This window comes from Vitis vinifera, chromosome 4, assembly GCF_030704535.1.
Source record: "Vitis vinifera cultivar Pinot Noir 40024 chromosome 4, ASM3070453v1".
NCBI lineage: Eukaryota > Viridiplantae > Streptophyta > Magnoliopsida > Vitales > Vitaceae > Vitis > Vitis vinifera.
Genome location: NC_081808.1, coordinates 25,070,314 through 25,097,866, shown reverse-complemented (window position 1 = coordinate 25,097,866; position 27,553 = coordinate 25,070,314). Strand labels below are relative to the sequence as shown.

At 36.7% G+C, this 27,553-nt stretch overlaps 1 protein-coding gene across 4 annotated transcripts; it reads right to left on the bottom strand.

Moving 5' to 3' along the window:
- Positions 1 to 564: 564 nt before the first annotated feature.
- LOC100244767 (SAL1 phosphatase) lies at positions 565 to 26,612 on the bottom strand. Of its 4 annotated transcripts, none has more exons than XM_010651058.3 (9): positions 26,494 to 26,612; positions 26,259 to 26,345; positions 9,345 to 9,420; positions 5,075 to 5,148; positions 4,775 to 4,977; positions 3,294 to 3,504; positions 3,113 to 3,211; positions 2,890 to 3,043; positions 565 to 1,020 (listed from the first exon to the last, which is right to left on the bottom strand). In XM_010651058.3, exons 1-9 carry the CDS (start codon positions 26,527 to 26,529, stop codon positions 857 to 859), a joined length of 1,104 nt encoding a protein of 367 aa, XP_010649360.1. In that variant the 5' UTR covers positions 26,530 to 26,612; the 3' UTR covers positions 565 to 856. The 4 variants fall into 4 exon arrangements, with proteins under 4 accessions (XP_010649360.1, XP_010649362.1, XP_010649359.1 ...); XM_010651060.3 differs by lacking the exon at positions 26,494 to 26,612 and adding an exon at positions 10,395 to 10,466 and having other exon boundaries at positions 26,259 to 26,344; XM_010651057.3 differs by having other exon boundaries at positions 26,259 to 26,584.
- Positions 26,613 to 27,553: the final 941 nt, after the last annotated feature.

Genomic DNA, 27,553 nt, shown 5'->3' with positions numbered 1-27,553 from the left:
CAAACCAATTTGGAAGATATATTTAAAAGTAGTTTATTCTTTAAAACAATTCTTAAAAATAATCTTCTATCTCTACACAAAAAAGAAACTGTTTGTTCAAATTCGAATTTCATACTATGAAGAACTGAAAACATACGACTGCACAATGCCTCCATAAATAATAAGACAATAAAACTGTCCTTCACATGAAAAGCAACAAGAAATTTTTTTTATTTATATATATATATATATAATAACCAAGGAACCTTCCATGGCCGAAACTCTCCATGAGGACCTAGGCCAACCTCAGGATGCTGACCGTCCCACAACAACCAGCACCGAATAAATTCATGATATCATTAGTAACAGAATTCGAACCCAATACTATATACCACTTAATAGGACCACACTTCTCGATGTTCATCTTAAACAAGTGGGCTACCCTACGGGTAAAAAAGCAACAAGAAATATTGTTAAAAACTGTTTGCCATAACTCTTTCCTAAAACATTGATAAACATGTCCATAGATTTCCATCCAAACTTTCCGAACTTTCACCAGAAAACTACAAAGAGAAGAAAACAACATTTCAAAACAAATCCGACCCATTCATCCGGACGAAACAGAATTATACATAGTCCCAATTACCCATAATTACTAGAGCAGAAAATGATGACAGTTTGAAACTGAGGCCAATGGTTACGATACAGCTGAAAAGATGCAATAAACTTCAACATAGGATTTGATCAAATACTGCTGATTACCGTCCCACTTGCCTAAACGCTTACATATCGAATAAATGATCAATTTTATAAAAGAAACTGCAGCAAAAGAAGCTTTCTCATCAATAAACTCTCCTAACTGCAAGGAAGAAAGAAATTACAATGAGGAAGGTTTCTCATCAAGACACTCTCGAACTGCCTTCAATAGCGATGGCATCAACTTCTTATTCGTGACAATGATGCCTGTCTCCAGATCAAGATATCTTCCCTTAGAAAAATCTAATGGGTTCCCAGCCGCATCTGACACCTCACCCCCAGCTTCTACAAAAACCAATGGACAAATGAAAATGTCATGAACATCGGTGGTTTCTACCACCCATATATGAATATCGTCCATGATATGAAATGATAAAAACAAACAGGTCTTCATCCTGGGCTCTGGCAGGCGATGAAGTGTTAAAAGGGTCTGTTCCCCCACTTAAGCTGAGTATATGAGCAATACAACCATTAATTTTTATTTTATTTTATTTGATATGCAATACAACCATTAATTTGAAAACTAGTCTATCAGGACAATCCATGAGTTCTCATGTGTTCTCATTTAAATGGAATTTTATAGCTGCTACTTTGATGCAAGCATTACAATACAAGTCTGGCCACACAGAAGCTATTGAGAATGCATGACCCTTGAAGTTTCGGGTTCTCTATCTTCAGGTTTTGGTTGGTATTTGTCATCTCAGTCAGAGCCTGTGGTCTTTGGGGCTCCAAAGCTAACATGCATAGTAACTAATGGGATCAAGCCTAACATTGAATTACATTGTTTTGGTTCCACATCAACACATTGAATCTTATCTTCCTCAACCTAGTAACTGTACCATGTATGGTCCATTAGCACATGCTGAAAGCACAAATGAAGCATTTTAGGCCATTCACTTATGAAGAGTGCTTTCAAATGACTTTGGTTTTCTTGACAAGGCTCAACATTATACTCTATCCTAAGAGCTCTTCTACAGGAGCACTATGTAAAGAAAAATGGAATATTTCCATTTCAATGATATAATCACACCTTGAATTAGAAAATGTCTCAAGAACTATAGTGACCCATATAGATACTATCCACTTTGAGCCCACTGATTCCATGACTTTAAACGCATCAACACTTATCAATGAGTTGTCTGTTGCAAGTACCATTAACTTCTCTCCATAGGTGATCTGGTGCATCATATTCACCCTCCCATGTAGACCCCACATCCTTGGTATAGCTCATGAGTTTCATGGATGGTCAAACTCTACAAATTTTCTGTTTGGGATTGGCTTTGATGTGTATGACAACCCATATAAATATTGTCTACTTTGGACCCACTAAGACTCAATGAATCAATCTTTTATGAGTGTCAACAACTTTTCCCCCAAGGTAATGAGAAACATGACAAGAAATTTCAAATTTAATCAAGAAACCATAACCAATAAATTATGACAACAGTTGGATGTGTTTTATTGAGAAATCACATAAACCATTCCTAGAACGAATGATTCTGAAAAATCAAACATTAATCATATAAACCATTCCTAGAAGGAACGATTTTGAAAAATCAAACATCCTAAAGGTCTAACATGTATAATGAGAAATAAAAATAAGAAGTTTGCTATGTCTTCAATCAATGATGATTATTCCACACCCAAATAGAGTATGAAAATCAGAAACGATAAAAACCAAACATCTAAAAGAATATTGAGAAAAATGGAGGAAAAAAATAGTTGGTCATGTTTTCAATAACAGCCCATCCCTTCTATGTGCAACCAGATTTCTCTCTCTGCCTCTCTGTCTCTGTCTCTCCCTTTTCTTTTTTTAATAACATGGAAATCCACTAGCCTCACCTCATACAGCTGGGAAGACCATGAGTATATGACCCTTCCCCCAAGAACCGAGTATTAATTAAGCCAGAGGCTCAGCTCAAACCTGGGAACCCCCGTTGATAAACAGGAGTACCTGCTAATTGAGCTGCTGCTCATGGGACATCCAAATAGATTTCAGAAATGAAATCAGTTTTATTACTACCAATAAAATAAGTTTAAAGTGCAAAAGATGAGTTTTGTAACTAAACAAAGGTAGTGCACTACGATTTCTTTTTCATTTTCTCTCACATAAATAGAAATAAACCAAGAAAAGGCAGACTGAGGTTTTGGTACCTGTCACAACAATGCATCCAGCAGCATGATCCCATATTTTTTCACGATATCCTTTATGAGGGAAGCGAAGATAAATGGCCCCATCTCCTCTGGATAGAGCCCCATACTTCGCCTGGCTATCAATTCTAACTGGGGGTGCTTTGACTCCAAGTTTCTGTTCAGAAAATAATTAGGCATATAAGACAGAGAGAACAATAAGACGTCTGCAAAGACAATACAGTACCTTTGCTATGGAGCTAGACAAGTCATGCTTTGAGTGTGCTGCTTCAAATGATTCAAAGAATGATGCTTCCTCGGGGTTTTCAATGGCGCTGACATGCACCTAAAGGGCAATCAAAAGTATCAAAAACAAGCTTCTAATGTTCAAATGAAATATCCATTGAAATAATTGCATTAGTATCAACCTTTATTGGTGAAGAACCATCTAATGGCTGCATGTCAGTTCCTTCGCCAATTTTAGCAGAGAAAAGGCAGCCAATTTGGTTGTGTAAAGAATGCTGATCTTGACCACCAATGGATGCCAAGGGAAGATTTGGACAAGCGAGGACACCCAACACCACTTTTCCTTCATCTAGCAGTGCTAATGCTATTGCATACTGGTCTCCTCTTAGAAAACTACATTAAAAACTCACAAACACAAGCTATTTCATCATTGTGGGCTGGTAAGTACTTAAAATCAATATAAAGCACTCAATTAGTGGTCAAAAGACTCAAAACAATTAAAATTCAAAAAAAAGCAAAGGTAAAATCGAAGGAAAAGGAAATCAACTTTCTTTTTCATTCAACAAATCATAATCAAATCCCAAAAGAAACAAGTAAAATAAACAAATAAGTAAAATAAAAAAACAAATTCATTTCTTTGTCTTATCAGTATCAAATGCTGCCACAAGAAAGCCTAGTCAGCTGCAGTGGAAAAGCCATGATTAATAACATTTTGATGTCTATGCTTGGGCATCGAGAGGGCCAAATGCCAACAACCTATTTGAGTTTTGTTATTGGGTGTAGGATGGCAACGTTGTTCGAGGGTCACCTTCATTCCAAGCCTACCCAAATATTTAAACTAATTCTTATCCCCATCCCAATAAAAAACTTAAAAGGGGTGGGAAGGGTCGGCAAATTTCCCATATTTGCCCTGCCTTCCCCATTCAATTTTTAAAATTGTTTAGTATATTAAAAAGAAATATCATCTATAAATAAATAAACATTATAAAATTTTATAATTTATTTTTATGATAGATAAATTCTTTTTATTTTATATATGTTAAAAAGAAAAAGAAAAAAGATAGAAATTTAAATTAAATTATTTTTTTTTAATTATATATAATCAAGGTTTGATGAGGTGGGATAAGGCAATACCTGAATTTGGCTCGTGTTTAAAAAAAAATCCCAAACCTGCACCTGAACCATTTAGACTTCTCCTAAATCCGTCCTATAACGGCAGAAGGAGACGAGTACCCGAATATACCCATCCCATTGCCATTCCTTGTTGGGTGCTTCCTTTAATTCCAAATCCATATTAGACTTACTAAGGAACTCACTAAGAGAAGGCTAGCCTCTAGGAAAAGTTAATATACTAATATCTAAAGGAGGATTTACACTCATCTAATCAAAAGAGCGGATAAAAAAAAAAGAAAAAGAAAAAGACACTCATTAAAAGAACTCTCTCTCCTTCTCTCACTCTTGATTAATAAGGTTTTGACATTTATGATTGGATCTAGAGTGGGCCAAATGCTAACAAGCCACATGTGCATACAACATAGCAAAGTAAAAAGAATATAAGAAACTTCATGCCATCACGACAACATAAACATCTATTTTCATACTGGTAGAAGCAAGATAAATAAGAAATCATGTCAAATTGTTGCATTTCTATAACCAAGCTCACCCTTTGGTGCCATCAATAGGATCCAAAACCCAGTGTTGGCCATTAGAACCGCCTTCAGATTTACCAGAGTCAATGGCAGTAAGAACATCTTCCTCAGATACACGAGATATACATGTCCCATCACTGGTAAGAGTATCATTCACAAGTTCAGTAATGCGTGCTAGTGTTTCTTGGGCACCATCCTTGCGAAGATCTCCCGAATCCTAGAGATATAAAAATTATAGAAACTAGCTCTGCAACTCAAAGGTGAAAAGAAATAATCATTACAAGTCACTAAAAATTACAGCAATAAAAACAAACCTCCTCAGCCACTAATGAGAAAGATTCAGATGGAAGTTCTCTCTGCAGTATAAAACTAACTACAGCCTGTGAGCCTGAGAATCACAAATAAGAAATAGTAACAATTTGGTAATTCGCTCATATCATTTTATATCAATCCTAAAAGCCAAAAGAAGCATAGTGACTACTGAAAACATCCACAGCATGAATGCTTAGTTAGAGCCTTTATGCACAATCAAAATGCTAAGAGTATCAAACTCTACCAAAGTGAACTAAAATGGATTGAAAAATCAAGACTACCAGAATTTCTATATCCCATCAAAAGAGTATATCAGATAATTTAGCCTGTGTACTTTCATTATTAAAAAACTTCATATTTCAAATCAAAAAGATAATTAAGTCTGCATGATCAAGGTTTTAAATGTTTATTAATCCAGGTTACAATTAAATCACATCTCATAACTCAAATATCACAAGCTTAGAACACACATTTCATTATTATACACAAACACAAAAGGAGTGTAAAAATAAGAAGAAGAAACTCAAATTTTCAAAAGATTAGAACACATTAAGCAATTTCTCTAGTGAGCCATGGACAGTTAAAAAGTGGGATTTCCTTGCAATATAAAATCCGGATTGCCTGATCAAAAACATAGAACATTTCTATTCAAGAAAATCAAATTGAGTAGCATGTGAAAACACTCATATTTCCCTAATATTTTTGTTTCCTATTGATCAAAGCTTTAAAAATGCTACAGTAAAAAACCCAACCTCAGGAAAGGTACATTTTACAAGCATCCAATACCAAGCCAAGTTTGGAAAAGCATCTGATCATGATGAGGTCAAGATGCAAAAATAAAGTGGAAACAGGATAAGACACACACAAGGAAATGGGAATATTACTGTCATTATAATTTTATGTTTAGGCAGGATGCTCTAATCATTGTAATTTATCTATAGTCACAACGTAAGGATTTGAACCCCTTACCTCAATTTTCATAGAGAAAGAAAGTGACCACTAGGCTAAACAACGATTTCTTGTGAGTGTCACAATACATAGATATGATTAAATCAAGAGAAAAAACTCCTAAAGAAGCAATACAAGCTGGACAACCGAGGAAAAAATACCTAAATATTTTCATCATTATTTTAATTTATTGTGAATCAACTTATGCCTTTTTTTTTTTTGATAGATAAGAAGCAAATGTATTGAAAAGCGCCAAAAAGCACACCAAGGTACACATGATGTATACAATAGCCACCAAAAAAAGGCCAAAAAAAGGGGGAAAACAAAAATACTCCCTCCCTCAAGCCGAAACCCAACCAATCAATGAAATCAAAAAAGGTTGCCTATAAATAACTTGGACCAAGAATACAAACTGCATAGAAATAGAACTTTCAACCTATGATCAAAGAGCTTCTCATTCTCAAATGCTCTTCTATTTCTCCCCTTCTAAATTATCCAAAAAAGGCATAAAGGAGTAGTACCCCAAATTTTTTTCCGCTTCCTCCTCACAAAAGAGCCCTGCCAAGCTAACAAAGTGTCTTTGACAGCGGAGTGAATCACCCATGAGATACCAAAAAGAGAGAACAAAAACTGCCATAACACCCTCACCTTGCAACAATGTAGGAGGATATGGTCAATTGACTCTTCGTGAGTAAGGCATAGAAAACATTTATTGGCCAAAGACCAACCTCACTATTGTAGCTGATCAAGAGTCAAAGCTTTTCCCCAAACCGCCTCCTAAGCAAAGAAGCTCACCTTAGGTGGAACCCAAGCATTCCACACCATACCGTTCTCCCCTCCCCCAAGTTAGAATAAGAGACCCAACAAAGAAAGTTCCACTCTTTTCCTCCAACCAGCATACCTTGTCTTCTCATCCCTCATCTACCTTGCCAACCAATCTTGCGAAGAAACACTCCACATCCTCGATCTCCTAATCATTTAGGTGCCTAGACAATCTAGGAATCCATACACCACTACCATTAGAGTGAGACCACAAGTCCACCGCCCAAGCCTCCTTGGAGGTGGCTAAGGCAAATAAAGAAGGAAAAGAAACACTCAAAGGTCCATCGCCATACCATTTATCCTTCCAAAACTTTACCCTTCTCCCATTTCCCACTAAGAAGGAAATTCTACAATTAACTATCTTCCACAAATTTCTTATGGCCTTCCATAGCCCAACACCATAACTCTCACCTACCTCCTTAGAACACCAACTCCCTTCAACTTCCCCATGCTTACTGTTAATAATTTGTCTCCAAAACACCCCCCTTTCTATGGTAAAGCACCAATTCCACTTGCACAAAAGAGCCTTATTGAGAGAAGAAGACGTCGAATACCTAGGCCCCTTTTTCTCTTATCTGAACAAACGGTGGCCCACTTCACTAGATGAGGTTTTCTCTCTCCCGTCCCACATCCCCAAAGAAAGTCTCGCTAAATTTGCTCCAATCAATGAGACCAACTATTTTCAAAAAGTATCAAGTCAACAATGTGACCAGTTGACCACAGTGTTGGCATCCCAGCCATTTGCATGTGGCTTTATAAATGCTTCAGGTGAACCTAATCCATAAAGCATTGCTCTCCCTAAGAAATCTCCACAGCCACTTCCCTACAAGGGGCTCTATTCCTCAAGGAGATCCTATCTAACCCCATACCCCCCTGTTTCTTTTACAGTTTGTACACATGCTCCCAACCAACAAGATGGTCTCTCTTCCCTTCCCTAAATCCTGACCAAAGAAAGTCCTGTTGCAATCTCCCAATCCTAGCAGTCACTTCTACTAGGATCTTGAAAACAGCAATGAAATAGACAGGGTTAAGAGATAAATAGGACTGCATAAGGGCTACTCTACCACCTAGACACAAACTTTATTTCAACCATCAAAAGACGGAATTCTCTATATGACACCAGGTCCCAAAACAAAGCAGCTCTAAAGAAACTTACTTTCCTGAAATATATTGAGGAACCTTAGATTCAAAAAGAGAAGCCTATACAATTTTTTACAGATAACAGCTTTTTGAAGATTTAATCAAGTGAAAGATTCATTCCTAAGAGGAAATTAACCAGAACGCATCCCCTTATGCAAGTGTATTTTTCCTTTTCTTTAATAGAAACTTTGGTTCCTGCTCAGTTCTTACAAAAGAAAATCATTGTAACAAATATGTTAAAAAAAATGCAGTTTGTTATTCTTAACCATCATTAAAAGGTAAAATATAAGAGATGGCTAATAGTGTCATTTCTTGTATGTGAGAATGCAGACCAATTGAGTGAATCATATGCATATAATGAAAAAGAAAGGATTACTAATTCCTTCACTATGATGCAAATGCAACTGCTGCTTGTAACTTTGGCATCAAAATATTTCAGCAGATATCCTTATTTGATCCTATTCACCTCCAAGGACTAGAATTTATATGAAGTAGGCATGAACCGTTTAAAAAATATAATACCTCAATATGTTGCCTAAAAAGAAAACCTGACTGCTCCTATTTATATTTCATGCACAAAAAGATAGCTGGTGAACAATTTGATTAGAAACTGAACAGTGCCTTGGTTTTCAATTCAGCTGAGGATATCATTAAGGGACAATTATGTTTTAGACCTAGTTGTATCCAAAAATTAAACTTTGGTCCATATAAGTTCACCATTTAAGCCCAAGACCTAGAGAAAGTGTGAAATTTGAGAAGAAGGATATGAATTTTTTATCTTTTCAAAAATAACCTTTATTGACTATAAAAAAAAAAAGTAGAAAAATATTAATTTAAATTTTATTCCTTTTATAAACCTCAATAAAATTTAATTTAATTTAGTGATTTGGAAAAAAAATACACCATTTTCCAAAAATAAATAAATAAATTATTATTATTATTATTTAAAAATCAAACATCTTGGAAAATATATATATTTAAAATTATGTATGTAAAAAATAACTAAAAATATGTCAAAATTATTTTTTTTAAATGATATATTTTTAGAATATATTTTTTAAAAAAAAATTAGTTTTCTAAAAATAATAAATTTTCAAAATAATTATTAAAAAAAATTAAGATAAAAAATTTTATCAAACATTATGGTAGAAAATACTCAAAATAGTTTTAAAGGGTATATTGGTCTTTTCATATTTTATATCCTTCCCATCAATTATGCAACTTTTATGGACCAAATCTTAATTTTTGAGCACAATTGGGACCAAAACACAATTGCCCCTATCATTAATAACAACAACTAAGAGAGCTGATAGCAGATATCAATATAGTTGAAATAAATGTGCAGGTGAATAAGATACAAACCATAGTCAGCCACTGTGACAGGGCTTTTATCTGATTTAGATTGGACATCTGATTGCAACAGCGCCTTTTGCACTTTCTGAGAAAAAATAATACATACATAAATACATATATCCACATATATACACACTAAACCATACATGAAATCAGGACACGCACACATACAAAATCAAATTTCAGTGTTGCTATCAATAGGAAGGACTGGGGAGGTTGGAAACCAACTCAATTATCCTCAAGAGCCTGGAAATACATGAATAATAGGCATATACTGCTTACATGATATAAAAAATGAAAGATCATTTTGGATGCTAGTCATATTTTAGATGGATGATCCAAAACTTAGAAAAGGGGGGTTTTCATCATAATAAGAAAAGATGTGGTGGGCCCAAAAGTTCAATGATCCAAAAGCTTAAAAAAGGAATTTTCATCATGATAAAGAAAGATCTGGTGAATCCAGAAATTCGTTATGCCACTTAGGCTGACCTAATTAAACCACAACACTGAATTGTCGGTAGGCCAGGTAAAGAATGGAGATAACAAAAGCATAGGATATCTATTACAAAAAATGAAAAGAAAAGCTAGCAAAAGAAAATGGGAAGAGAGAAAGAACATAATGAAGCAATTAGAAGTGGTAAAGAACACCCACAACAAACAATTTGATCATAACAATAAACATTTAGGATAAAACAAGAAGTTCATATTTCATCATCGACATGTAACTGTGATTTTTTCCTTTTCTTTTTTTCTTTAAATGAGAAAAGAGCAATTTATTGAAAGGTGCCTAGCAAAAAGGTGGGGCACAGCCCATGTACACCAAAAGAAAGAAGGAAAAAAAAAGTACTAAAAGGAACTACAATCCACACCCCGCTTAATGTAGGAGCTACAATTCCTGAATGATAAAACATACGTTATCAAGAGTACCTTCCAACAAATTATGAAATCTCACAAAGAGATAGTGACAAATTAAATACATGAAATATACCTTAACAGAATGTATGGGACATTAAACACAAGATTTGCCCTCCTTCTAAACCTAAAGAGGTCAAATCTTACCCAAATGTGTGGTGCTACTTGCCACTGAAACAGAGGCATTCAAGAATCACACTAATATATTCTGTGACATCCCTGAAATTTGGATAGAAATTTTTTTCAATATTTTAATAAAATTTGTTAATGTAATTTTAAAAAAAAATTATAAATGGAATAATTAAAAATCCCCAATCAATTTAAAACAATTCAGGAAATAAAAATAATAATAAATTAGCATCATCAATTTGCCAAGAATTTTGGGTAGGAAATTTTTTCAATTTTTTTTTAAAATCTGTTAATTTACCAATAATGATTAGTAAATAACAAGAATAATCCTTGTAATTGTATTAAAGAAATCCTAGCAACAATTTGAATTGCTTAAAAATATATACACAGAATAACAAAGGAAATGTAATTAGATGTGATGACAATCAATTTATTAATGGAACCTAGTGAAATTTATCTTTCAACATTGAAATAGAGTCATAGTGCACATATAGAAATTTTAATTATCCAAAGCATATAAGAATGACTCTAGAATTGTCACTTTTTTTTTTTTTTTTTGATAAGTGACTCTTGAATTGTCACTTGACACTATGTAGAAATGGTAAATTATGATAAATGTAGGAAAAGGAGAAAAATAATGTCAAAAAAATAACTTTAATCAAATTAGTAAGGATTGTATAGCAGAACTTAGAGAGAAAGTAAGGATTAAAAACATATTTTCAAGGAAAGTTAATATGAAGTGAGAGTATTATATTAGATTGTAACAACCCAAGTTTTTTTTTAAGTAAATACAATTGAGGTCAATGTCCCCAATTTTTATAGCTGATTAAATTCTCCTTAAATCATAAATTTCATAGATTTAAAACATTAAAGATCTAACCTTAATTCAAGTGATTAAAAATAGCTACAAAAAAAAAAAAAAAAAAAAAAGTTAATTAACTTAAAATAAGTATTTTAGGGGACACTTGGCACCCTTAGATTTTAAGGGCATAATTGTTATTCTTGTATCAACTAAGGGTATTTTGGTCACTCCATGAAGATAATGAAACATAGTAGTAAATTCCCAAATACTTCAAAAGTATAGAAGCCTAAATGGAAGACAAAAATTCAATTTTTTTTTTCCTTCATTTATTTATTTCTTCTTCTTTATTTAGGTTGTAAGGCTTCAAAGGAGTATATGAAGGAGGGCAAGGGATTGTGAATAATCTTGTGGCATGAAAATCTTTTTCATTTCCTTAAAAGTCAGAACCAATATCTATTCATAATCTAATTTCTTCTTTTTTGCTCTTAAATTGATTGGGAGAATGTAGCCAAAAGACTTGGATGCGGCATGTGATGGAGTTTTGTAACTTTTTAACCATTTTTCCTCTACTCTTTGAGAAATTGAAGGAAAATATCAAGTAAACAATGAAATAACTTTTAATATCTAAATAAATGTGTCTAATTGGGAGCATTCTCATTACTTACGACAGGAGCACAATGAAAAGACTAGAACCTAATTTTTCTCAGGTTGTTTGGTATCCTAGAAAATGAAGAAAATAGTGTGCTCTAAATCTTAATTCATTTCTACTTATTGAAAGTGTATAGGAATGAACTCCTATGGTATTGCTACTCAAGGGGATTGGTTATGCCTTCTCAACCCACAATAGGTGAACCCCAAATCATTGCAACTAGGCTCTTGCTCAGTTGCCTTTATGGGTGTTCCACTCAATGTTATTCAATTCAATTGGTACTTGGTTTGTAATTCAAAAGAGGTGGTTAACTATGAGAGAGTTTGAGTTTTGAGGAGGTTTGAGATTGTCTATATGTATAGTCCTCCTTGTTTAGCGGAGGTGTTTAGTCTTTTGTGTGGTTTTTGTAGAAAGAGGGGGAGGACCTCTTATCCTTCTCTAGCATTTTTTCCTTTTCTAATATATATCTTGTTTCCAATAAAAAAATTAATCATCTCCAAGTGAATAGATTTGAGTTGGGTTGATAGAGATAACACCATGGATAGAAGGAAAATCCCATGGAGGAGGAATATCTTTTTTTCCTTTCTTTTTTGGTATTCCTACCAGCTTGGGATTTTAAAAATTCTAAGACTTTTTGGAAAAATATTAATACCTTGGGATCAAACAAACTAGGAAAACATCAATGAGTCTAATACCTTGGAAAAGTCCCAAAATTTTAAATTAGGACTTCTAGTCACTTTTATAAAATAGTAAACTCAATAACAAGCCCAACCATCTAAGTTTCGCTACATTGGAACCACAAAAGCCTAGTACAAAAATTTCGGACAGATTGATGAAAAACATGGTGATTCAAGTAAGGTTGCTTTGAACCACTTGTGTTTTTCAAAATTCTAGAATGTTTTGGCTAATGATCTTGACCCCCAGTTATTTTTATATGTTATTAAGTTTGAAACAAAAAAAAAAAACAAACAATCCAATTCTACTAAATTTGGATTCTATTTGCATTGAAAAAGAATTTCGTAAAGGTAAGTAGATTGTTAGCACAAGGTGCTAAAAGGTTTTGGATTCTAGATATTCTAATACCATTTGAATTTGTTATGGGGCTTCCACATTATTGTTACATATTTACTAGATTCAACATAGAATAGATTTGGAGAGTTTTGCAACTCAGTTGGCTAGTAAGAAAAATCTATAAAGTGACAAGCATTTCAACATGCTCTGTTTTAGTTCTAACTTTTTCTTACGCTAGAGGCGAAAGTTAAGTTTGAAAAGACGTATTGCAAATTCGACTATAATTTTGACTACAAAAATTTTTTTACAATACACAAGATTTTACTAAATTTTTCTACAATAAATATCTCTTGCATATGTTATATATTACTTGTTAATAGTTACAATACATTGAAAGTGGGCTTCAATGAAAGAAACTCCATGGAGACAAATATCTAGAGAAATTTGGATAAGGGAAGGAGGTAAGAATACCCAGTTTTTCTTTAAAAAAAAATGGTCAATGCACACAGTAGAATAAACTTGTTGACTAAAGTGATAATTTTTTTTTTGATAGGCAAACACACTACAAAAATATATTAGAAAAGGGCGCCTTGAGGCTGACCCAAGCATACAGGATGTATACAAGAGGCGCCAATAGGCACAAAAAGAAAAAGAGATACAATACCAGCCCTCAACTAGTGCCTAGCCAATCAAATAAACTGATCAAAGGAATAGGACCATCATTTACAACCGATTTAGTCCACAGCCAAAGATTACAAACAAAAGAATTCTTCAACCTATGAATTGATAACTCTTCATTATCAAAAGCTATCCTGTTTCTTTCCTTCCAAACCGCCCAAAAAATGCACAACGGGGCTGCGTTCCACACCTTCCTACGCTTCTTGCCCAACTTAAAGCCACTCCAACCACTAAGAGTATCTCTAACCGAAGAAGGGAGGACCCAAGTAACACCAAACAGAGCAAACAGTAACTCCCATAACCCTCTTGCCTTAGAGCACTGAATAAGAATATGATCAATTGACTCTTCTTCCATACCGCAAAGGAAGCATCTATTAGCTAGAGACCGGCCCCTCTTTTTAAGTTGATCCAAGGTTAGCACCTTACCCCAATAAGCTTCCCAAGCAAAGAAGCTCACTTTGGTAGGCACACAAGTACTCCAAATATTACTATAAGGGAATTGAACATCTCTTCTTGAAGCTAGCGAACTATAAAGGGACTTAACTGAGAAAATCCCATCTTTAGTCTCTTTCCACAGCATTCTATCTTCCAAAAGAGGATTAAGCCTCCTACCCCGGATTGTCATAAGTAATCTCTCCACCTCCTCCACCTCCCAGTCATTAAAGGACCTAGAGAAGCTAGGATTCCAAACCCCTTCATCTCCCGAATGATCCCATAACTCCTCTAGCCAAGCCTCTTTAAATGAAGCAAATGCATACAAAGAGGGAAACAAATTACTGAGAGAGAAATTCCCACACCAATTATCATTCCAAAATTTCACCCTTCTACCATTCCCCACAGAAAAGACAACTTTGTTTTGCAAGAAAGCTCCTTCCTTCCTTATTTCCTTCCACAAGCCTATTCCAAACCCCTCCCTAACTTCTCTAGTATACCAGCCCCCTTGTTCCTCCCCGAACTTCCTACCAATGACTTGCCTCCAAAGAGCCTCCCTTTCATTCGCAAACCGCCAATTCCACTTGCATAAAAGGGCTCTATTAAGAGTAGTCAAACGTCTAACTCCCAAACCACCCTTCCTTATGTCCGAGCACACGGAATCCCAATTTACTAGATGAGGCTTCCTCTCCAAAGCTCCACCCCCCCACAAAAAATCCCTTTGAATTTTTTCCAATCTTAAACTAACCACTCTTGGCATTCGAAGTAAAGACATCAAGTATATGGGCATACTTGACAAAGTACTACGAATTAGGGTAATTCTACCGCCTTTGGAGATATAATTCCTTTTCCACAAGGCAAGCCTTCTCCGAAATCTCTCTTCCACCCCATCCCAAACAGCCACGGACTTGTGATTCGCCCCCAAAGGGATCCCCAAGTAAGAGTTTGGCAACCTTCCCACTTTACAACCAACCTCAAGAGCCAAAGCCTCCAAATTCTCTACTCTCCCAACCGGCAAAATCTCACTCTTATCCAAATTAATCCTCAAACCTGATATGGCTTCAAACCACATCAACAACCAGCTTAAATGAGCCATCTGATCTTGGAAAGCTTCACAAAAAACTAAAGTATCATCGGTGAACAGCAAATGAGTTACCACAGCCCCGTCTCCACTTCTTCCTTTTATCCTGCAGCCCGAAAGAAAACCCCCCCTCACTGCTCTAAGGATGAGCCTACTAAAAGCCTCCATCCCGATAACAAATAGGTAGGGAGAGAGAGGATCTCCCTGACGCAAACCCCTTGAACTATTGAAAAAACCGACTGGAGAGCCATTGATCAAAACTGAAAACGTCGCTGTGGAGATACACCAGGAGATCCAGCCAGTCCACTTCTCCCCAAACCCCATTCTTTGCAATACCAATAGTAGAAAATCCCAATTCAAGTGATCGTACGCCTTCTCTATATCTAGCTTACACAACACCCCACTCTCATTTCTCTTCAGCATCGAGTCTATTGCCTCATTGGCAATTAGGGCAGCATCCAAAATTTGTCTTCCTTCAACAAAGGCGTTTTGAGCTGAAGACACCACCTTTCCCACCACCTTCTTGATCCTGTTTGCTAGCACTTTTGCCAACAATTTATACAATCCACCTATCAAGCTAATCGGTCTGAAATCTTTGAGGTCCTCCGCATCCGATTTTTTAGGGATAAGGACCAGGAAAGTTGAATTCAGGCTCCTCACAAATCTGCCATGCTCGTGGAACTCCTTCATAAAGCCCATAACCTCATCTTTCACAAAATCCCAGCTGAACTGCCAAAAGCTAAGAGAAAAGCCGTCTGGACCGGGAGCCTTGTCACCGTTCAGATCTAAGAGGGCGGAGAAGACCTCTGCCTCTGTAAAAACCCCTTCCAGACGAGCTGCATCCTCACCATCAATCCTATTAAAATCCAGACCTTCCATTGAAGGATGCCAATCCCCAGGATCTGTTAGCAGGTTCTCGAAAGCTCCAACCACACCCCCCTTGATATCCTGCTCTTCTGTTAACCAGTTACCATTAATCTTAATCTAAGACGAACAACTTCTCCTTCTATGAGAATTGGCCATCTTATGAAAGAAGTCGGTATTTCTGTCACCCTCCCTCAGCCACACCTCTCTTGATTTTTGTCTCCAAGAAATCTCCTCCATAAGAGTCCATTTCTCAAAGTCCCCCTTAGCTTCCTTCCTGGCTTCCAGCTCCTCCAAAGATAATGTACGCATCTTCTCCTGAGAATCCCAGAAATCCACTTTGTCCAAAGCCAATCTCTTATTCACTCCCACCTTCCCAAAAACTAGCTTATTCCAAGACTTTAAGATTGCCTTTAAAGCCTTCAATTTCTCTGCAAGGATGAAGCTAAAAGACCCGCTGAATCTTAGACCTTGCCACCACCCCTTCAACAAATCCTTAAAACCCTCCTCCTTAAGCCACATGTTTTCAAAACGGAAAGGGACAGGCCCCCTCCTCACCCCTCCCCCATCCAAAAGAATGGGAAAGTGATCTGACACTGGCCTAGGAAGAGTACTCTGTACAACTCCATTAAAATGGCCCTCCCAGTCCTCCGACACCAGGAATCGATCAAGTCTTGACATGGCTTGATTGTTCAACCCTCCACTCCATATAAAAAGACCCCCCTGAAGGGGCAGATCCCTCAAATCCAAGTCATCAATCACCTCCGAGAATCTTCGCATTGAAGGAGACAGTCTCCCTCCTCTTCTCCGCTCATTCGGGAATCTGATCATATTGAAATCTCCACCAATACACCAGGGGTCATTCCAAAGCCCTCGGATGTCCCCTAACTCTTCCCATAAAAGCTCTCTATTTCTTTTCATTGTAGGACCGTACACTCCTGAAAAAATCCATCTGAACCCATCTTCACAGTTCTTGAAACGACAAGAGATGGAAAAAAGGCCCACCTCCATCCCCATTAACTCCAACACTCTACTGTCCCAATAAACTACCACCCCTCCCGCAGCCCCCCTGGCATTCAGGGCTCCCCACTCCAGAAATCTCCCCACACCTAGGCTTCGCACTACCCCTAAAGACATCTCAGACATTTTAGTCTCCTGCAGGCAAACTAAATCCACTTTATGGGAACTAATTAAGGCTTTAATTAGCTTCCTCTTATTTCTATCATTTAACCCTCTAACATTCCAAGATAGAATCTTAATCTTCATTTAAAACACAAGGATCTGTCCCCCCCTCTTCTGTCCGAACCTTTCTTTCTGGTCTTTCCATCGTAATTAACCGACCATTCTAACTTTTTAACTTCCCGATCAAACCTAGTCAATCCTAGCAATCCCTTTTTCTTGCCTTGATCCCTTCTGGTCTTCAGTCTTAGCAATAATTTTAGAATTTCCCCTTCCACGCCTTCTGTCGCGAACCTCAGTGCCTTACTGAACTTCAACAGGTTACTTTCATCCCACATACTACTAGGATCCTCCCTATCTTGCATTTCCTCATCAGCCTCCGGCTTATCCACAATAGACTTTTCCCCCTCTGAGTCCATCACCCACGGATTTCCATCAGATGACACTGCGCGTAATGGAACTTGGTTACTAGCACCTTCAGCGGCGACATCCAAACCGGAAACATCCCCCACCACTAAGGCTCGGTCACACCCAGAAGAAGGAGTAGAAGAGAAGAAGTCTCGTTCCCCCCCAAAGACCGCGGAATAGGGCTCGTACCTGGATGCCTCAGCTCTCAGCACTTCGTCAATTAACGGCGCTCTTGCACTCGTCGGAAAAACCTCCGTAGCCCTCCGGTCCCCTCCAAGAAAGCAGACGACCCCCGCATCCTCACCTCTCGACGTCTCCTCTGCTTCCCCCATCTCCGCGACCTCAGAAAGGGATCGAGCCCTAACTCCTTTAAATCCCTCCAACTTGGACCCAAAGCCCAAAACGGGTAAGCCCTCATAGCCCGTAAAAGAGCCCTTAATGCAAAAGGGCCTCTCTTCACAGCCCATCAGCCACCCTTTTAACATAACGGGCCTTGACAACGGCCCAACCTTCTGGGCTTCCTCAATGGCTGACTTAAGACTCTCCTCCCCAAGCCCACTTCTAAACTGGGCCTCCCCAAGAACAGGCCCACCATTAAGATCTTCAGACCCATTAAAGAGACCACCCCTTTTGACTGCAGTACCAGTGGCATGACCCCTACTCCCTATGCTGTCTGCTCCATCAGTCGCCTCCAAACCAAACCCCCTTTCAGCAGAATCAGAGGAGAACCCTGTAGCGTCTTTTGATGAGCTTCCACAGGGCGGCTCGAATTGTACTCCCACCTGCTCCTTGGATTGAGCCTCCTTCTCCAACACTCTACCTCTGCACCCTCCACGTGTGCCACTCCCTGCATCTTCCTCCTCCCCTGAGACGCCCTTCCTGTTGACACCTCCCGCCGGCACCACCTGAGAGAACCAAGGTGGGGTTTCCCACCACAACTGGACTGAGAAACACCCCGACCCAACCACGATCTGGACAGATGTAGGAATGTCTCTACCTACCACCTTCACCAATAATCTAGCCCATTGCATTTCTGCCATGATATCCGTTTTATCATCCACTGCAATGAAGCCACCACAGCCATCACCTATCAATTTAAAAACCTCGCGGCTCCATAGATGAAGAGGGAGACCTACTACTCTCACCCAAGCCTCCTTTGCACTGACTTTATTACAAAAACACCCCACCTCCGGGTGCCATTTCTCCAAGAATAAGGCATTGTCTTTCACCCTTCTCATCCCTCTTTCAAGAACACGCTCGGCTTCACTTAACAGTTCAAACTCAAAAAGCAAAAGACCTCTTCCCAACACAGATATGTTCAGTTTACCTCTGAGAAGCCAGACTTGACCAGCCCAATTTTTCAGAAAATCCAGCTCAGGGGGAGGGATCGCTCCATTTTCCCATCTACCTACTAAACAGCGGTCCAATTGCTCTAGTCTTTCAGGCTTCACCCTCTGTCCCAACTCCAGCCAAACCTTGTCTCCTAACCTTCCCGTTTTTGAGTTTGCTACCTCCGCATAAATCCTTGGTTCTGGTTCCTTTTCCTTCTTCAGCGCCTCAAAGGACACAGGATTTTTTGAGCCTCTAGTGGGAACTACCCCAACCTCTCTCAACTTCTCTGCCAATATATTCCACCCCCCAGTCAGCCCCTTCCCTTCTGGAAAGATTAAGCAAAAACGTTTTGCCTCTAAATCCCGCACAGAACAGAGCAAAAATCTTCCTGCCCCATTTGAACGACACTCCAAATTGTACTTCCTTCCCTTCTCCTCCCAGACGATGGACCAACCTCTATCCTCTCTACCCCTGCAGCAAAACTCAATACCTTCCAATAACCTACAGAGACTAAAATCTCCAAATCTAATCCAAGAGGTTATTCCTTTGCTTCTCTCCCAAATGCACCCTCTCAACTTACCTCCTACTTCATCAATCAAAATTTCAAAAGATTTTGACTCCACAGCAAACCACCTTCTTCCACCCCTTAAATTTACCATATTCACCCTAGTTCATCCTCACATCAGACTGACAAACATTGCCACACTATTTTCTTCAAGACTTTTTATGTCCTATGATCAGAAAAAAGACTAAAGTGATAATTAATGGTGCTAGTTTGTCTAAGGAGTGAGAGATTAAGGATGGGATGTGCAACGCTTCTCACTTTCTTCTTTCTAAGCCAAGAGATTGGAGACCAAGCATTAGGAGTTTGAGTTTTTAGGTTTTGGGAAGCGATGGCTCCAGGAGCTTGGAGGAGCCCTTTTCGGAGGAAGCTTTTTATGCTCTCTCTAGTCTTTATAGGGACAAGGCTCCAAGGCCAAACGGTTTCACAATGACATTTTGGCAATCATGTTAAGATATAGTTAAGTTTAAGGTCATGGATTTTTTAGGGAGTTCTTCACTCAAGGCACTTTCTAGACAAGCTTAAACACCACTTTCTTGGTGTTGATCCAGAAAAAAGGTGGTGCATAAGATTTGAAGGACTTTAAACCCATTAGTCTTGTAAGGGGATTGTTCAAGTTGTTAGTTAAAGTGTTAGTGAACAAACTTTAAGAAGTGGTGGGAAAGGTGGCTTCAAATTATCAACAGGCTTTTATAAAAGGCAAACAAATTCTAGTTGTAGTTCTCAGTGCTAGTTAAGTCATTAACTCCAAATCAAAGAGCAACAATTTGAGCCTTATTTTATAGATGGACATTAAGAAGACATGATCATGTTAACTAGGAATTCTTAATTGCGATCTTGACCAAAATGGGTTTTAGCCAAAAGTGGATTAGATGGATAAAATGGTGTATTTCTATGGCAAACATTTTTGTTCTTGTTAATGGAACCATGTCAAGATTCTTTCAAAGCCTTAAGAGTTTGAGGCAGGGCAATCCCCTCTCCCCTTATTTGTTCATCTTGGCGACGAAGGCTCTTAATTAGATGTTGACCAGAGCCAAGGGAAGAGGCTTTATATTGGGTTTTAAGGTGGGTAAAAGGGATGAGGAGGGAATGGAAGTGTTTCACCTTTTGCTTATTGATGACACTATGATTCTTTACTATGCCAATCAAGATCACTTGAGATATTTAAGTTGGGTTTTTATGTGGTTTGAGGCGATATTTGGCTTAAAAATTAATTTGGATAAAATCTAGGTAATTCCTATTAAGGGAGTAGCTAATGTGAAGGAATTAGCCTCAATGTTGGATTGTAGAATAGGGAAGCTTCTCGCTACCTATTTAGGTCTCCCTTTAGGAGTCTCTTATAAGTCTTTTAGGGTCTAGGATGGAGTAGAGGAGAGATTTTGGGAAAAGCCTAGCAAGGTGGAAAAGGCATACCTTTCAAAGGGAGGGAGACTTACCTTGATAAAAAGCACATTATCAAGCCTTCCAATTTATGTCATGTCCATGTTTATCATTCCCTAAAGGGTTAATTCAAGACATGAAAAGATACAAAAAGACTTTTTTGTAAGGAGGTGGCACATTAGAGTAAAGACCTCAACCTTAAACAAGGCTTTGTTTGGTAAGTGGAATTGAAGATTTACTACTAAGCGGGAGTCTATATGGAAACAAATCCTAGTAGGGAAGTTTGAAGAGCAGGAAGGGGTGGTGTTTGAGAGGAGTAAGAGAAGGATATGGAGTGAGGGTGTGGAAGCGATGAGAAATGAATGGAAGGGTATAAAAAACAGGTCTTGCTTTTCAATTAGGAATGTAAGAAGGGTTAAATTCTAGAAAGACTTATGATATGAGGATTTAACTTGGAAGAAGCACTTTTAAACTTATTCTCTATTGCATCTAACAAAGGGGGATGGGTCATAGAGGCATGGGAGCAAGTTAGGGAAGGAGGTGGTTGGAGCTCTCACTTTTCAAAGCAATTTAATAATTAGGAGCTTGATGAAGTGGAGATTTTCTTATGGAAATTACAATCGTTGTCAATTAAAAAGGAAATGGAGGACAAATTGAGATGGATGAGTTCAAGAGCAACAAATTTTTGGTTAAATCCCTTTATTCATCCTTTTTTGAAGGAGATAAAGACCCTTTCCTGACAAGCATGGTATGGAGCCCATAGGTACCAAAGAAGGTTTATTTCTGTCTAGGAAGTGTCTTGGAGAAGAATTCTTACTCTTACCCAACTTCAAAGAAGGGGATAGACTTTACTGAATAGATGTTATTCATGCAAAGGTGAGGAGGAAACAACAGATCACTTGCTTTTGCATTGTTCCAAAGCAAGTTTGTTGTGGCAACTGATATTCTCTCTCTTTGGAGTGGTTTAGGTGATGCACGCTTCAACTATAAGGAACCTTTTAGGTAAGCATGGCTCTTTCATAGGGAGAAACGGAGAAAAACTAGGAGGGTCGCTCCCTTCTCCTTGTTTTAGACTCTTTAAAAGGAAAGAAATAGGAAGTCTTTTAATGATGTTGAGTAGTCACACCAAACAATCAAATCTAATAGGTGCTTTTCATATATTTTCTCATTTGCCTATTAAAAAAATAAATAAATTTACTAATGACATGAGATATATATTGAATTGTAATTTGGTAAAATGCATACTAAGTTGTAAAAATAAATGCTACTTTGTCTTCAAGCAATTATTTAACTCATTGCATATGCTTACAACTAATGAAATTATGTACCCTATTATAATTTAAATAAATTGTTGGACTTTTGGTATTAAAATTTCATGGGCATGATAACATGTACACACCATTAGGTGTTTTGTGAAATTCCGATCCAAAAGTTCACACCATTTATGTAGCAAGAGAGGGGGTCATTAGGTGAGGTTATGAGTTTTGATGTTGAGTTAGGTGGTATGCTAAGGATGATTGAGAGACGAGCTCCTTGGAATTAGAATTCAAATTAGTGAGACCTAGAAGATTGTGCTAATGTAGGTTGGCCACAGCTAGTAGAATTGTATATGGTCAATATATTGACCATAGATATGCCTGAACCTATAATTGAATGTGTTACATCTCATACATTATATGAATGCTACCATGATTATATTATGCTAGTGGTTGTACACCAAAATTATTATATGTTATGTTTTTTTATAGGCACATTATATGTTATGTTTCAAAACTTAGAAAATTCTTGAGATTGGCCATCCTAACACTTACACATTGTGACTATTCCTTGAACTTTAAGTTCACTCCATCTATTTTTAATGTTTTTAAGATGAGGATCTTCATGTGCCAATAAATGGTAGAATTAGCTTTAGAAAGCAAGTCACTAGTCACCTAGCTTCAATGTTTTTTCTTATTAGACTTGTGGGATGTGTAGTCCATTTCGTTTATGTATTTTAAATTCAATTTAGTAGTTCTCAGCTAAGCAGCACATTTTGTAAACATTTGCTTCCACTATTTTTTTTTTTTAGTTATTGTTGCTTTATCAGCATCATTTAATTGTATTGTATTCTTTTCCTGCTGCATGTTTATTTCTGGAAACAACTTTTCTTTATGGGCAAGAAGAGGTTTTATATATATATATATATATATATCCTACAAGAAGGGGCAATAAAGTAGTACACACAATGTACACATTCTTGCTAAAAGAATCAGACAAGCAAAGAAAGAGTTCGGTCACTCTTTGATTAACCTCTTGTATTTTGTGGGGAGGACTCATCATCCTTCTCTTGTTCTTTTTATCCATAATTAATACATTTTTGTTTTTTACACATTCTTGCTAAAAGAATCAGACAAGCAAAGAAAGAGTTCAGTCACTCTTTGATCAGCTTCTTGTATTTTGTGGGGAGGACTCATCATCCTTCTCTTGTTCTTTTTATCCATAATTGATACATTTTTGTTTTTTATAAAAACAAAAAATATAAAAAACAAAAAACAAACCCTTCTCCTTATTTTGAGCTAATCTAATTTACAAAACCTATCATGTTCAAAGAATAATTATCTATACGTGATTTGACTCATTCCAAAAAAGTGCTGATTAAAGACAGTTTAATTGCTTGTTCTGAAAGTTCTGAATCTTCAAAGGCCTGTCTATTCCTTCCCTTCCACAATGTCAAGAACAAACACAATGGAGTGGCCCTCAAAGCCCTTTTGATTTCTTGCCCATGAAAGTTCCATGTCATCTTAGCAAAGTTCCTCTTACCGTTGAATGCATCACCCAAACCATACCAAACAACGAAAAAACCAATTGTCACAGGATACTTGTTTTAGGATAGTGCAGGAGCAAGTGATGAATCAATTCCTCCACCCTTTTACACATATAGCATTTATTCAGCATAATCCTTCGCCTCATTTTAAGTTAATTGATCGTTAAAATTCTACCCACCTTCATAGGAATTTAAAATTCCACACACATTTTGTAGGAAAAGGCACTCCTCTTCCCTTGACTAGGGAATTGTAGAAGGATTTAACAAAGGACTTGCCACTTTTGGCCTCCTTCCTCTCCAAACTATCATCCTCCTCTCTCCTAATTTTACACGCATGGAGTTTCTAGAAAAAGGTTGTCACTTCCAATTGTGAAACTATCTTGAAAAGTGAAGGTTTCACCAACCTCTTTCCCCAGACTACTCCCACGCGTTTGCTACCAATGCATCTTTAGTGAGGGCTATAAAGAATAAAGATGGAAAAGATTCTTCCAATGATAAATCATTACACCATCTTTCTTTCCAAAATTTTACCATTCTTCTATTTCCAATGGTGAAGCAAAATCTACCCTTGATGGAGTCCCAAGCATTTCTTATCGCCTTGTACACGCCCACCCCATATCCACCTCTTACTCCCCTTGAATACCAAGCCCTTCTTCTTCCCCAAATTTAAGAATAATAACTAGCTTCCAAAGGGGTTATCTTCTAGTTGCCAATCTCCAACACCACTTGCCAAGAATAGTCTTATTTAGGATGGAGAGATTTCTAATGCTAAAACCCCCATGCATTTTGTCCAAATAAACTATAGACCACTTAACAAGATGGGGTTTCTTTACAAGCTCTACCCTACCTCAAAGAATTCTTTAGATTTGTTCTAGCCTAAGACTCACCTTTCTTAGGATTATTAATAGTGACATAAAATAGATTGGGAGACTAGAAAAAGTGTTTTTGATTAAAGTAAGTCTCCCTCTTTGGAAAGATATTGTCTTTTCTACATAGTGAGCCTCTTTTGAAATCTCTCCTCTACTAGGTCCCAGATCCTTGTTGATTTGAACTGAACTCCTAATGGAGGGCCTAAATAAAATGAAGATAGATACCCTATCTAGCAACCTTAAAAGCAGCTAGCACCTCCACATCATCGATACCTAAACTGGAATAGGCTCACTCTTCTCCAAATTAATTTTTAGTTCGGATAATGTCTCAAACCACATGAAAGTCAAACTCAAATGATCCAATTGTTTTGGGCTAGTGTCTTCAAATTATTTGTTAAGACAATGATTCCATTTTAGATTCTGATTTGGAGTAGGATTCCTATCTCCTAATGGGCCCCTTTTAGGGTGGGTCACTACATTCTTGACTCCAAATTTTGTTATAATAATTAGTACATAATGATGGATGTTTAGGGAATTTTTAAATTTATTCAAAAGATCATAAAATGCCCTGAAAATTGCATAAAATCAATTTAGACCTATTCCCGAGGAGCCCTCACTCCTAAAAGGTTCAGCAATCTAAAATTGATGGATTTACCTTTAGGGAGTTTTCAAATAATCAAAGGGGTCACAAAATATCCAGGACATTGCACAAAACCAATTTAAACCTATTCAGCCCTTAGCTAGGTCAATATACATAGTACCAAGGAATACATTTAGTATCCACAGGAATATGTTTACTATATTGAAGTGTGTAAGTTTATTCCATGCCTACTAGGGACCTAGCTAGGTGGCATCCGAGTGTGCATATCTCCTTCTCTCTCCTCCTTTTTCTCTTTCCCAAGGTTTTCATGGGCAATGAGCTTTATCTGAAACAACTTCATCATTACCACAGATTAATCTATGGATTCTTTGAGGCAATATACTCTCGAATGTTCTAGTCATAACACCATGATGGGTTTTAAATGAAAAAAAAGGGGTCAAAACTTTCAGCTCAAATAAGATACCAAAAATTGTAAAATTTTTATCCCATATCAACTACATGAAATTAATATTAGTGCAAAGAATCCTCCCAAACAAAACAGATGCTAGGAGTTAATTGAATTGTCAAATCTCAATTCAAATCTGGTAAACTCGCCTGATTTTCATTTTAGGAATAGCACATTCACTCGACAATGCACTCATATCAAACACAATAACATGGCCACATAAACCAGATTTCAAACTCAGGTTACCAAACCAACCTTGAGCTGACTAGTCAGTAACCCATCTCCCTCCAGCCTCTTTTGCATCAAATTACAAAACACATTCATCACCACCCAAACATCACAAAACCACCACACAAACTCAAGTCGAGTATGGATAAATCCACAAGGGTTTTGCTCAAATAGTAATTTCAGACTCTGGATCCTGCTCAAGTTTTAGGCAAAGACAAAACATGGGTTTTGCTAAAATAATGATTAAAGGTTCTGGACCTTGCTCACCAACCATTTCCAAACCTAAAGATTAACAAGGTATGCAGGGCCAAGATATGGGTTTTGCTCAGATAGCAATTTAAGATTCAAGTTATTCTTTCCGATCCAAAACGTGGACAATATAGGCAAATCCAAAGCATGGGTTTCTCTCAAATGCCCATTTTAGGATATGGGGCTCTCTCGAATTACAAAGTTCAGTCCTTAAGATCATCACTAAGAGAAATAACGAAGAACAGAAACAAGAGGAGAGAGAGAGAGAGAGAGAGAGAGAGAGAGAGAGAGAGAAAAGAGGAGAATTGCCTGGCAAAGGCGAGCAGCAAGAGAGGCAGCTTTCTTGGCAGCAGCGAGTTCTTTGTGGTAAGACATGGAGGAAACCACTTTGGGAAACTGAGAGAAGAGTGAGGGTTTTGTAATTTTAGGAATGGCGGAATGATGAAAAGATACAAGTCTGAATGAATTTAAAGATCCCAATGATGAAGATAGGTTGCACATTGACACAATCATAACTGCTGTCTCTTTGTATTTCAGCACCTACCCAAAACAAATTGCCCGTTGATTTGCGTGATGGCATCTGTATCTGCTCTTGGGTGCCCAAGGCCCATCTTTAAAATGCTATGCCATGCCACATTTTCTTCCCAATTTTGTGATCTGAAATCATTTTAATAATTAAAATTAGATTTTAAATATTTAACTATTAAAATTTTGAAGGTATATATATCCTAACACCATTTTTTTTCTAACAAAAATTATTGCTAGCTAAAGTAGGAAGTGTTGAAAGTGATTTTGACAAAAAAAAAAAGTTTTTTAAATTAATAAGATTTTTATTAACCTTTATTAGAAATGTTTTTATAAAAAATTAGTTTTTAAATTAATAATATTTTTATTGACAATTTATTTGAAACATTTTTAGATGTTTTTATAAAAATGTTTACCAAAATTCTTCATATTTTCAACAACTTTCAAGAAATCTTCAAAGATTGTCAAAAAAAAAAAATCTTTGTCATACAAAATATTCAATTTTTATAAGAGCTCTCTCAAATTGTCCTTATGTGTTCTCCTATACCAAGAAGATTTCCCTAAGATTTTCCTATTTATAGGGATTAATAGAGATATATTTAGATAGTTTTCTATATTTCTTATAAATATCATTCATTAATTGTAGTTGACATTTAAAAAGATTTTGAAATATATTTATATACTTTTTAATAAGAATTTATGAGCACCTTTTCGATTCTCAAATTCACCATTTTTCTTTAGGGGTGTTTAGTAAAATTTAACACTTATTGTTTAATAACTTAAGTTGATTTTAAATTAAATTATACTTGAATTGTTGACTTAAACTTATTACTTAATTCTTACAGTAAGTATTATAATTGTTTGATAAAATTTATTTTAAATTATCAATTTGACATATTTATCCTCATAAATTATATTTAGGGTAAAGGAATCGTGGAGTAGCAAAAGAAATTGTTGATATAATTAAGACAAACGGAGATAAAAAGGTAAAATAAATATATGTATTAAATAATAAGTTAATTGTTTTTACTTATTACTTAAAATTGTTTTTTTCTTTAAGTTATACCATTAAATTATTT

Bases quoted from the DNA above. Each gene is read 5' to 3' on its own strand.
- LOC100244767 (XM_010651057.3), bottom strand. From the start codon at position 26,462: ATGATTGTGTCAATGTGCAACCTATCTTCATCATTGGGATCTTTAAAT. The intron at 3,505-4,774 runs GTGAGCTTGGTT...TTTTTAATGTAG, and splicing joins CCTATTGATGGCACCAAAGG to TTTTCTAAGAGGAGACCAGT. The intron at 3,044-3,112 runs GTACTGTATTGT...TTTTCTGAACAG, and splicing joins TGTCTAGCTCCATAGCAAAG to AAACTTGGAGTCAAAGCACC.